This window comes from Symsagittifera roscoffensis, chromosome 2 (genome assembly GCF_963678635.1).
Source record: "Symsagittifera roscoffensis chromosome 2, txSymRosc1.1, whole genome shotgun sequence".
NCBI classification, from domain to species: domain Eukaryota; kingdom Metazoa; phylum Xenacoelomorpha; order Acoela; family Convolutidae; genus Symsagittifera; species Symsagittifera roscoffensis.
In genome coordinates this window covers 14,972,576-14,985,519 of record NC_087063.1, presented here as the reverse complement: position 1 = coordinate 14,985,519, position 12,944 = coordinate 14,972,576, and the positions used below count along the sequence as shown (strand labels likewise).

The following is a 12,944-nucleotide window of genomic DNA, read 5'->3' as shown; positions in this document are numbered from 1 at the left end:
TACTATTTTTATTATTCTATTACATTTGTTAGGCTAGCAAAAACACAAATATGTACCCTTAAAGGAGGAAAAAATGGACTTCGTAATTTTATTGGAACATGGAACATATCGACTACACACTAGAGCCACATAAATTGAGATTTACAATAAAAAATGTATTTATACCACAAACTGCTGGATTCATAATAAACAGTAAATACAATGCAAATAGGAATATTAAAAGATCAAATTGAAGCAATACAATAAAATAAGGACTGTGCTCTGAACTAGGGTCTCTCGAATCCTCCCGACATTTTCCACAGCAACTTCAGCTGATGGTAAATCAAGAAAATTGATGCTAAGAGCCTGACAGGGCACCGAATGCTTATTCGATAGCATTTGCGTTGAGCACTAGACCATTGACTTGGAATTTTCCACTTTTGTTGCTATCTGAAACAGAGTCATAACAGGTGGAACCAAGAAATAGACACAAACCACACCATTCATGAAGGCGAACCAGATAAAATATTACGAAATTTGGAATAATCAGAAATATAAATGTTACGAAATATAGTACGAAATGTAGATAATCAGAATAGAATTTGAGAACATTTGGTTAAAAAAAACTGGGTAATTCAGACGACAGGAAACTCAAACGACGATGAATGCGGACAAAAAAGCTAGTTTTTAAAAAGTAGAAAACTGAGACGTCAAATGTGTTCGACTGGACAAAAGCCTACGCACTTGAACATGTTAAATTAACATGAGACTTCGCACTTGAACATGAGATTACGCTCTTCATAAATGTAAAAATTTACAGAGGCCAGGCTCCGAAAACATACAACTGAAAACTTGGTTTGAATAGTAAATTGGTTTGAATAAAAATTGAACATCAGATATGGTAACAAAATTTTGTGTTAAAATGAATTTCGAACACAGAGAAATGCCTAAAGAACTACACAACACAAAAAAATCCTCGGGTAACATCCTAATAGTATTTTCAGGAGCGGATCAAGGATTCTTTTGAGGGAGAAGGTATTTTCAAAAAATTTTGTCGACTTATCATTAGCTGATCAAATGCTATATGTTTCCGAACGCTCCCAGAACACTATTAAAGACCCTGTTTACAGACAAAATCTTGAGTGATGCAGGTCAATAATGAGACAAAAACTTTATGGTTGGTTGTCAAACAAAAATTGTAAGCGTCCTGATATTTTACACACAAACGATTCAAGAACTCATTTCGAATGATAAAATTCGGAATTTACAAAAAAGCCTTTTTATAGCAAAAAAATTTCTGGAAGTATTGGAGCATTTCTCGCAGTTATCGAGCATTTCTTACTATAATGGAGCGTTTCTTACTGTATTTGACCTTTTTTTATTCCGAGAAAACAAACTTTCGGAGAAAACAAGAAATAAATGGACAAAAAATGCTTGTGGTTGTTTTTTATTCGAACTATTTTCAGCGATAAGTTAATATTTTCAGGAAACTTTTTTATCGTGCAATGAAGATAGACTCCCTGAGATCAAACATTAAAAAGATTTTTCAGCTGCAATAAAAAAAGATAATGTTCTGGGAATTGAAAAATGCTAATTTGGTCATTTACTTGGACTAATTTCTTAGCGCATTTCCGAATTTATCTAGGATGTTGAAAGCTTCAGCGCGAAATAAATTAGCACGGCATATTGCAACGCAATCAAAAATTTTGTTTAACTGAGTAGAGGCAAGCTAAATGGTCATATTAATTGCATCTACAGATCAAAACATAACGCTTATTATTTGACATTGACTACTGGGGAAGGAAAACAAACGAAGTTCAAAAATTATAGTATTAAAAACCTTCTTTGCCAAATCCTATTCAAGCTAGCTACAATACATTCGGAACACTCAGGGCTCTATCATGATACGAGCAGTCTTGTGCTGCATACTCTTAATGGTTCAACTAATTTTATTCTCAGAACGTTTTTTTTCCACGTGATGTCTTCGAATGATATAAATTATCAATTCAAACTTTTTGAAATATATATTAGTTAGAGAAGGATAGATGATCATTTTGACGTAAGTTTTAGACTTCATATAGAATTTCAACTCCAAAAACACTGCTGGTATCATAAAAACACCGAATCTTCCGACTGTCTGAAATAAATGTTGGCTAAAAATACGAACTACCAAGTTTTATACTTTGCATCTACTTACACAATATTTGTATCAACCAGAGTGCTTCAATTCAATTCGGAACAGCTTCGGAAAAGTATTTATTGTTCCGCTTTCGAAAAAAAAACGAATATTTATGCTCGGTATGGTTTTTTATTCAGTGAATTTTCGCCGATCGAAATAATAGTTTTCGGCAAAAATTTTGATACCCCATTGAAGATATTGAGTTCAAATGAAAAAAGATATTTCACATCCGATAATTTTTTAAGTTCTGGGGGTTTGAAAATTGCCAAATTTGCCGTGTTCTGGACTAAATAAAGCGCGCTTTGAAGAATTTATTCATATGGCTGAGAGCGTAACGCGAATAATTTATGCGTGGCGAATAATCCCGCACAACAAAATCGTTCCAAATTGAATTGAGGCTAGCTTATCAGATCGGTCCCATTTATTTCGTACGACTCAACATTTCACACTTAGATGTTGTCCAAAATTTATAGGTTTTCAATATTTTCCCCAAAAACTATTCGATATGAATTAGGGGACAGTCGGAACATTCAGGGCTTTGCCCTGATATACGAGCAGTCATGTTCGCCGTTATAAGAATACAAGAACGCAATGTATCGCGCATTTATTATTTTAAGTTTTCCAAATTAGCAATTTTAAGAACACTATGTATTGCGCCCTAATTATCTTAAGTTTGCCAAATTAAAAACTTTCATAGCCCAATAACTTAACAAAAACGATCATAGGCAAAAAGTATATTTTATTTGAGCTCATGGCATCAGTATCTTTCCGACAGAAAAAAAATCTGTAAACAATGCTAGTTAAGAAAGCGAAATTGGCCCACCGAGCACAAATATTTAGTATATTTTCATCTTCAATTAGTCTGACTTCACCTCGTATGAGCCTTAACACCCCGTCAAAAGAACCAGACTACTCTATTCACTCCACCTTAAATCGACCAAATCAGAAATTAAGAAAAGTCAGTCAATCTTTAAATAGGCAACTTTTTACATATTTACAGCGCTTTTCTCAGAAATTTGGCAATGCCTATTTACTAAACTTCGCGCAATTTCTTGAAAAAAAATTCCTTCCTTTTTTGGCGGATTAGGGTCGTTTGGAATAACGATCGAATTGTTGGCCTGAAAAGCCTAAAAATTTGAGGCTGCAATTGCTGAACATTAAATTTTAATTTTCCAACTTTCTTTGCCTAAATTGTCTTAACAACAGTTCTCCTATTGGACCGATTCTCCGAAAACCTTATTTTGTTAGGAGGATAAGATTTATTTCTCCAAATTCCTTATATTATTTCTCTGTGTGCAAAGACACCCGTACTTTGAATCCTTTTATCTCTTTGTCATCATCTTAATTTAATGACTTTAATACAATCCATTTCGGTTGACCACAAGTTATCAATTGATCTTATTTTTTGTCGGTAGCCTTTTCAGTCAATTTCAAACCTAGTATCAAATTTGGAGGACGTTAGGGGGAAAAAGGTGCCCCATTAATTTAAACCGCGTCAGCACGCCGTAAGTCCACACTGGATTTCCTATCAAGACGGAAATGAGCTTTGGTAAATATTGATAACTCGCCAGTCGGGACAAATTACCCTCTGCCAACTTGTGGTATGACTTTTGACACGAATCATTTTTTGTCCCACAACCCAACGAGATAGACACTAGAGACCATATAGAGCAGAAAGAAAGAGAAGTATTCTTAATCACCTTTTCGAAGAACTAAAATTATTAAAATTCGGTATAGTACTGATATTAAAATCATTTTTGAAACAAATATGTTACAAAAAAACACGCAGAAGGTTGAAAAAAGACCAAAATTGACTACAAGAACTTACTCTGTTTATGAAGGGGATTGCGAATACTAGATTGAGACCAGGAATTCCTCTGGCGAAGCCCACTATGGTGGGGATAAAACCACTGAAACAGAAATATTCATTGAAATCTGCGCCTTTAGATTGCAATAATTATCAAAAGATTTAAAGGAGTAACTGACCCAAATAATGATACAAAACCATACGTCTCAAGAATCATTCCAATCACTGGGTAACCAAATAATACTATGAATATTCCTCCTGTGAAAAGTCAAAACTTTGTAAGATAAAATATTTATTTCAGATTGATTGAACATGCATTTAACTTACCCATGAAAAAAGATGTTCCTTTTAACTTGTGACGCTGGAAGAAAAACCTGATGGTCCTTTCAAATCCGATTATCATTGTAACACCAGCCAAAAACAGTAGCTGAAACAAAACAACAACAACAATAACCTGATTTTCAAAATGAATGAAATGACTCATTACGATGACGAAATATTTCCATGACAAAAAATCCCCACTATGGATGGTACGACACTACATATATGCAGTCCTCTGGCATATCTAAAACTGATCCGAATCCCAGCTTTTTATCAACAAAACTTAAATTTTATTTAGTATACTGTTTTTGCAAGCTTGGAATCGACAGATACCAAATGACTTAAGGGAATCGTGTATCGAATTCCAACCAAGTTTTATCACAGATAGTACTCACATTTCCTATGGCGAGCAGACCCTTGTCGAACATCATCATGACTCCCATGAAGTTGAAGAACATGCCGAATCCGACCAGGCCAATTCCTATTTCTAAATTATAAGAACAAAGTCAATTCATTAACTTATAACAGTAAAATTAAAGCTTTTTAAAAACCTACTTTGAAAATCTGATATCATCATTAACCAAACCTGAAAATATGCAATAGTCGTTAATTCGACGTCGTCTCAATATTATACAACTTAGAGCAAAGCAATACACAAACAAGAAAATTCTTGGTTTTTTTTCAGAATTATCTGCTGTTTTCTTGGGTTCTAGGGGTTGTTGAATTTAAGCTTCAAAAAACCGTAATATTGTTGAAACACGCAGGACAAATTTAAGTTTCAAAAAATGTTATGTGATCCATACTTACCTAAGATCAACTCACTCCTCTAGCGAAAAAAAAACTGATCTAACTTTTTGGTATTCAGACTCAACAATCATGATCAAATTTGACTTGAATAGCAAAACAAACAGACCGGCTTTTCTCGAAACTTAGTTCCATAACTATATATATATTTTTTCGAAATCCCAAAAACGATTGAAATCAATGCCATTGCCGCTTCAATATGATACCACACTATGATACCAATGTTTTCTTTGCGGCACTTAAGCTTTACATTGCACAAAGTCCCACTCAAACGGTGCCAAAAAAAACTTCTAAATGAATTCTAAAAAGTTTTAGCAAGACTTTAAAAACTCTTTAAAAGCTCAAACTTATGACGAAAACAAAGGAAAGACAAGACTGCTCGTATCAGCTGAATGTTTCGACTGCCTTTAAAGGTCTATGGAGTAAAGTTCCCTCTAAACGCAACTAATGAAAGTAAACAAATTTTTTTTTTTGAAAACTGCCCCACCGCGAGCTATGTAATATACTAAGTGAGAAATTTTGCATATAACGAATTATTAAATAGGCCAATGCCAAACAACATGCCTCAATTCAATTTGGAAATATTTCTTAGACGGATTAAATCTCCGCTTCGGCGCTAATAGTTCTTCAAATTAGTGTCATGTTTTGTACGTGGTGTGATGGCAAAACTATACACACGCGTAAGAAATTAGAAACTTAGGCATAATGGACAACAGTTGTCTTTTAAAAAAAATAAACAAAAAGAATGAAGAAAATTTTTTAAAAAAATCGAAATGTTTTCTAATTTTTTATCAATGTTTTATAAATTAAAAAAAAATTCTTGCCAGAGAAGATCCAAATATAGCTTTCAAAACTAGTTTCCGTTTCGGAAAACTTGAGCTTTTTAAGCCTAAATAAAAAATTTACAAATTCTCCTCACTTTATTCGGTCGAAATGAGACCAAAAACCAAAAACTTCAAACCGGTTTTTCTCGACACTAGGAAGTCTTATTGAAAATTTTTTTGATGAGGTTCAAATCACGACTGAAAGTGATTTAGTGTGATATATCACCCAGCGCTGTGCGATGTTTATTTGTTCTAACTGGAAAAAAATGAAAAAATAAAAAGTGAAAAAATAAAAAGAAAAAACTTAAACAACTAAAATGGCCGGTACAACTAAAAGCAACTTGAAAAATATTATGTAAATGATGTCGAAAAAAGAAGATTCAATTTCAGCTAGCCTATGCATAAATGACTCTGAACACATACAACATTGCGATCACAAAAAACCCTACGCCTTTGTCCCTTCAAAACACTTCGTTACGCCGGCAGAACAACTTAGGGTTCAAGTCGACAGAAACTGCATTTTTCACAGCAGTTAAAAATGTGTCAGTGAACCCTGGAAAACATATATTATTGTTCCGACTTTCGAATCGAAAGAAACGGAATATTTGTGCTCGGGGTGGTTTTTTTTGTTCAGACAAATTACGACATTTTGACAAGCCATTTTTGCCGGATTTTTAAATATCATTCAAAAGGAGGTATTATGCTGAGCTCAAATTTGAAAAAACTTTCACCTGTGATCATTTTTGGTAAAGTTACGGGGGTTTAAAGATTGCGATTTTGGCCAATTTGGGACAATTAACGCGCGATTATATTTCGCGCTATATGAACGCGTAAGCTGAGATTTAATCCGTCTTAGAAATCGTTCCAAATTGGTTGAAGGAAGCTTAATTGCCATAACTAATGTGTTACTAGGATTGAAGTTTATCACTTTACTTTGTACTTTATGTATTTTTTTATGTTATTACTGCTCCATAGACTTTAAAATGCAGCCGGAACACTCAGGGCCTCGCCCTGATACGAGCAGTCTTGTTGTTCCGACTTTCGATACGAAAGTAACGGAAGATTTGTGCTCGGGGTGCGTTTTTTTTTTCTTCAGACAAGTTTCAACTTTTTAACTAGCCATTTTTGACAAAATTTTTTTTATCATTCAATAAGTTGTTGTCCTGAAGTCAAATTTGAAAAGGTATTTTACCTGTGATCATTATTCGTAAAGTTATGGGGGTTTAAAGATTGCCATTTTGGCCAATTTGTGACAATTAACGCGCGATATATTTTGCGCTATTAACGCAGAAGCGGAGATTTAATCCGTCTTAGAAATCGTTCCAAATAGGTTGAAGGAAGCTTTTTGCCATAATTAATTCGTTACTAGGAGCGAAATTTATCACTTTGTACTTTATATGGCGTGTGGGGGAATATTTCTTCAGAAATTCGATAAAAAATTTTCATTTTTATTTATTACATTTAAATTTTTCATGTTATTACTGCTCCATAGACCTTAAGAGGCAAACGGAACACTCAGGACTTCGCCCTGATACTAGCAATCTTGTTATTTCATGTTTTGATATATTACCTTAAAACAAAATTATTGTTCCCAGCTTTGAGAAGTTAACGTTATTGTTCCGACTTTCGAAACGGAATATTTGTGCTCGGGTGGGTTTTTAAATGAAAAATCTAGTCTAGGTCTACTTGCTGGCTTCACTCGTCTAAATTGAACTGAAAACCAAAAATAACCAGTTAAAGTAAGCTTTGAAATTTCAAACATCGATTGATTAACGATTCAACGGGCCTGAATATGATACATCACTTTAACACGTCTAATGTTCATTTGCTGTAATTGCGTGGGTTGCCGTAATTTAACCGTACTTGATTTGCCGTACTTTTACATCTGATGTTCATTTGTCCTAAGAAAAAACAAATCATTATTAGTCTCCGTCCCTTTTCACTGCAGTGCCTTCCTGGAGGAGGAAGAGTGTCGTCTTTTGTGCCGGCCGTTCGCACCATGAAGCGGCGGATGCATTGGCAACCCGCCGAACAGGATTCGAAGCTCGGTCCTCGTTAAGAACCGCGCTCCTTACCCATTCGGTATTCGGTCAACGACCCACGCAAAGTTCCTTCCCTATTCGCGGTTGGATGAAAAAATTAGACATTTTCAGCGTTGGAAACGTTTAACTTCGATAAACAGTTGTTGCTGTTTTTAGATACCCCACACACGGTCTAAATTCAGTTTTTTAATTACACCATGCAAATAGCTGGTTGAACAAAAGGGTATTCAAAGGAAAATACTTTTAACATAGACGAAGCGGAGCTTCGCACCATTTGCCATACATCACAAAATTAGAATGGCAAGCTAGCATACATAAAAGGAGCCAAGAGACATTAAGCACTAAAATTTGATTAACATTGATTTTCAATACATAGGCGCTGCTGAACTTAGCACCACCAAAACAAGAAAAAATTGAAAATAAACACAAGGTCGAAACTAGATCTATCAAAATGACTAAGGCTAGTCTTGAAACAAAAATATGCCAAGATTATAGAATGTGAAATAAGCATTGAAAGATGGTGTACCCAGTCGTTACCTCCAGAAAAAGTGAATCGGAGATGCAAAAAAATTGAAATCATGAACGGAACCTAAAATTATCATTTCTAATTTTGAAAATTCTGTGAACAAAGTTGTTTACGGTAAAAAAAAATCTAGTACCCGATTGCAATAGCCTTGCTTATCGCAAGAATAAAAAGCAACTACAATAAAAAAAACTACATGCAGCAAAAAAATTCTAAGACGTGGCAACTAAGCCGACAAAACATAAGCAGACATAATAAGCCGACAATTTTTTGGAAACTGAATATTTCGTTCACCGAATGAACAGTTCCGGGTCAGGTTCAAACTGAGGACTTTGGTCGTCCCAGGCGCATTCGTTAACTCCAGACTAAATGCGCTGAAGACGCTTAGAAATTTGAATTCATTACGAACCAAGATAACAAGTGATTCTGTTAAACAAGTTAATCCAACACTGTTAATCCAAAAAGTCTATTCCGAGCGTAAGAAACTGTCTCTATCAAAGTTTTATGTGGCTTTCGACGCATGAATTTCAATTTGATTTCGCACAAATTAGCTTTCAGGCAAACAGCAGCTAGCGGTAGTTAGGACGACAATACTTAGGTAGACGCCCGTTGATCTGAAAACAAAATTTTTGTCCCAAAAAATGTCGCCATCAACCCCGAAGCACATACCCACTTAAAAATTTACCATAAACCTCCAAATGATGCCATTACCTCTAAATGGTCACAAATCCAAAAGTTCAATTTGAATTTTCATAAAACTGAGCATGTCAGCACCTTAATAAAAGACCACGTGCTGTTACCAACGATTCAAGTGATTTTTTGAACAAGTTGCTAATTAAAAATATCAAAAGATATATTTGATTAAAACTAAACTATTTCAAAGAGAAGTTTCTGATGCTGGAAATCTAACAATCTGAACCAAAACATCGCGACTTAATCTAAAATCTTCTAATAACTTCGTATCCAAATAAAGCGGAGAATTAGCAGGAGTTGTGATACCTTCGTTTTAATTGTTGGTTAAATCACGCAATTCAAGCTGGATGTTAAATGGTCATATACGTTTTCATTGTCCTTAATTGACCTCGAGAAATTAGTCAATTAGGCCATTTTTTCTTTTCTAACAGCCCAAAAACAATCGTGGGACTTATATAAACATTGCTTTAGCGAAGAGAATTACAGTTTAATCCGATGCTACATCAAATTTAACTTGCAGCGAGTAAATACTTTCAGCTTATAATTGAGTTTAACGCGAAGCAATGTTCTTTTAACTGAAAACTGAAGCTATAACAGTTAATTAACGTTAAATCAAATTTTCACCATTTAGTTCATTCATGACAGGAAGCATATAAAAATAATGAATACAGATATTTTAATTTCTAATTTCGTCTAATTTTCTAATCATATTGTCCATGCTATTAAGATTTTGGGTAATATACGATCAAATAGGTAATATGCGAGCAAATAGGTAATATAGGAACAAATAGAAGTGACCTACGGTCCTTGAGGTTGTTGAACGTAGATTAAGTTTAAGTAGCGCATTGACCTATTAAATTATAAATGGGATGAGAATCTTGGTCTTTGACTTATACTCCTGGTATCCTTCATTTTCGCCATATCTCTCATCAGATGACTTCTCCAACATTCGGAGAGAGAAGAATCCTAAAAGGAACGTCACCCAGATGGGTCCGACAGCCGCAACTAGAATCCACCACCACTCACTGAACACAGTGACTGCCGATATGTACAGTCCCCACCATAGAGTGATCTCTCCCAAGTAGTTCGGATGACGCGAGATGCTCCACAGTCCACAGTTTATGAACTTGCCTTTGTTCTCCGGCTTCCCTTTGAAAATCAGCTTCTGTTGGTCTGCGACTACTTCGCAAAGGAACCCCAGCAGCCAGATTGCCCATCCGACAAACTGTCCAATGTATGGATCCTTGCCGTCCAGTTTTGCCCATTCGAAGAGAAACAGAGTTGGGAAAAGAGTCAGGAAAACCCACACAGCTTGCCCATTCCAGGTGATGAACAACTTGATTGGGTTGACTTTGATGTCATCGAAACGTCTATCACGGCCGTCTTTCCAGATTCTGTACATGAGGAACAGTCCCAGTCTAGCAGCCCAAACGCAAATACACACATACTGGACAATTGAAAGCACATGATCGTACTGGTCATTCATGAAGAACGAAATAGAGATGCATGTTATGAACGAGAAACCTCCAACAAGATCGAAAAATTTCTCGGTTTTCAGAATAGCGGAAATTACGAAGAAGAACCATTGAATTGCAACGTCGACAATCGCAACAATGGCGATCACGGGAAATCCCATTCCTAATTCTGAAAACAAGATGACCAGATCGCTATAAAGTACAGTCAAATAAAGTAAAGTAAGAGTTACAATTCATAAAGCCAAGAAAATAAAGAGACGAATATAGTTCAACTATATACCTTGTTAAAAGTCACTTTGACTGAAACAATACAAGAACAGGATGAACTTCACTGAACCGATAACCAAACGCATTGATATATAAATTAAACCATTAAACTCAATGGGTTGAGACATGGAACAGGAAACAGCTCGTGTTAGTTCTATACCTTCAAAGTACACGTTGATGTGAATTAAGAACAAAGCAGATTATGGAAAAAGGCCATTGGCATATTCAAAACGGACAGTTCTACATTTGAGCAACAATTTTTGCTTGGAGTTACGAGTTCATTTTACCACTCCTGATATCAACGGTATAAACCAACAAAGGTTACTTTAGGTCGAATCACAAAGATAAATTGAAATAAAAAAACAGGGATAGCCAGTTACTAGTAATAGTAATAGTATAGGCTTTAGAACAATTGTCCGAGGGTTTTCACCCCTCAGTTTTCATCTGGCACGAAATTGAGTTTTTTCAGGGTGTTGCAGGTTCCACAAGTGCACTCGCCATGTACATGAGTTAATCTCGTTGAGCTTTTCTCGGAAGAACGTTTGATATAGCTTTGTGATTGTAATTTTGTTGATTACCCCCATCTGTTTTTACACTCCTCTGTATTATGTCATTTTTTTTCGGCGCGGTGTGATAAAAGGAGCCGAACGAAAAAACTACAGATTAGATATATTCGACAGTTACAGTAAAATACGCAACTTAAAAAACAATTATTGTAGAACACTGACAAAAATGGAAAAAAATCAAAAAGTTTTTTGTGCATTTTCTTAAATTTTCGACTCCAAAAAGGCGCTAAAATACAAAAAAAAACTTACGTTACTCGGGCAAAACTAAGTTTTTACGTTTTAAATTAAGATATTGTAATCTTTTAAGCCATTAAAATACGCTTTTGTTAGCCTGCTCGTACGCTTTATTTGCTGGAATTAAGATGAAAAACTCATAACTTCAAACCGGGTTTTCTCGACACTGGGAAAAATTTTCGAACCACGGCAGTAGGGGCTTTAAAACGATATATCACTCGACTCTCTCCGATGATTATTTGTGGTAGCTGATTTTGCGTGGAAAGCAAAAAATAAAGAAAAACCACACCCAAATACAAAGTTCATAGCAACAGGTCCTACAATGATATGCCCCATTAATCATACGATCATCAAAAAAATTATCTTTTCATTGCCTCTGATTAAGATTTCTGTGAAGCAAATATTCTTTTTCTTCATTGGTGGCAAGCATTGGTGATGTCATGTGGCAAAACGTCCTCAAAGACCTCGAGATGGTGATGACCGAAGGGGTCAAGATTGGAATGGAATTGAACCTGAAAAACAAGTCCGAACTCATCGTTTTCTGTGATGATGCACGAGAGAGATCCAATCTTTCCTGGCGGTTTTTCCTCATATTACCATCACTGAACCCACAGATTTAGTCCTCTTAGGTGCTCCTATCGGCGAAAACGCACAAGAAGCCGTTGTTAATGAGAAACTTGATGAACTCAGTCGAATGTGCAGTCGATTGCGATCCCTACCTTCCCATGTTGCTTTCTTTCTTTTAAAAAACTGCTTTTATATCCCGAAACTGATGTACATACTGCGAACCTCAACTCTTTTCCTTAAAACTACTTCTTTACACCGATTTGACGAGTGCATTCGAAATACATTGCAGGCTATTTTCAATGTGATGATTGACGATCCCCGATGGGAGCTCATGACACTGCCTTGCAAGCTGGGCGGAATGGGAATTATGCAAGTACCCAAACTCGCCATTGCAGCATATGCGTCATCTGTATTCAGCACTCTCGACATTTGTAATACCATATATGCTAGCGAACCCACTACAGAATCACTAATTCAAGATGCTATCCAACGTTGGCGAAACAACGTGAGCACCGACGTGCCTTTGCCAGAACGCAAATATAAGCAAAAAAAGTGGTCACTACCAATGATGCTTCAACAGGCCGAACTGCTCAAGGATTCAGGAGACAGTGCCCGCTTGAATGGATTAATGTGTCCCGGAGCTGCTGACTGGCTCAACGCACT

General features: G+C 35.7%; 2 protein-coding genes across 2 annotated transcripts in view; both read right to left on the bottom strand.

Moving 5' to 3' along the window:
* Positions 1-104: 104 nt before the first annotated feature.
* Positions 105-12,944, bottom strand: part of LOC134839146 (vesicle transport protein GOT1B-like) — a 32,629-nt gene continuing 19,789 nt past the window's right edge. The window contains exons 2-7 of the mRNA XM_063854596.1: positions 4,842-4,874; positions 4,682-4,773; positions 4,293-4,392; positions 4,145-4,223; positions 3,987-4,068; positions 105-429 (exon numbers count right to left, since the gene is read on the bottom strand). Coding sequence (XP_063710666.1) covers positions 391-429; positions 3,987-4,068; positions 4,145-4,223; positions 4,293-4,392; positions 4,682-4,773; positions 4,842-4,863 — 414 coding nt within the window. The 5' untranslated portion in view covers positions 4,864-4,874 and the 3' untranslated portion in view covers positions 105-390. The remainder of the gene's footprint in view (positions 430-3,986; positions 4,069-4,144; positions 4,224-4,292; positions 4,393-4,681; positions 4,774-4,841; positions 4,875-12,944) is intronic.
* LOC134839145 (uncharacterized) lies at positions 9,756-11,004 on the bottom strand. Its single transcript, XM_063854595.1, has one exon. It carries the CDS (start codon positions 10,806-10,808, stop codon positions 10,026-10,028), a length of 783 nt encoding a protein of 260 aa, XP_063710665.1. The 5' UTR covers positions 10,809-11,004; the 3' UTR covers positions 9,756-10,025.

Bases quoted from the DNA above. Each gene is read 5' to 3' on its own strand.
- LOC134839145 (XM_063854595.1), bottom strand. From the start codon at position 10,808: ATGGGATTTCCCGTGATCGCCATTGTTGCGATTGTCGACGTTGCAATT.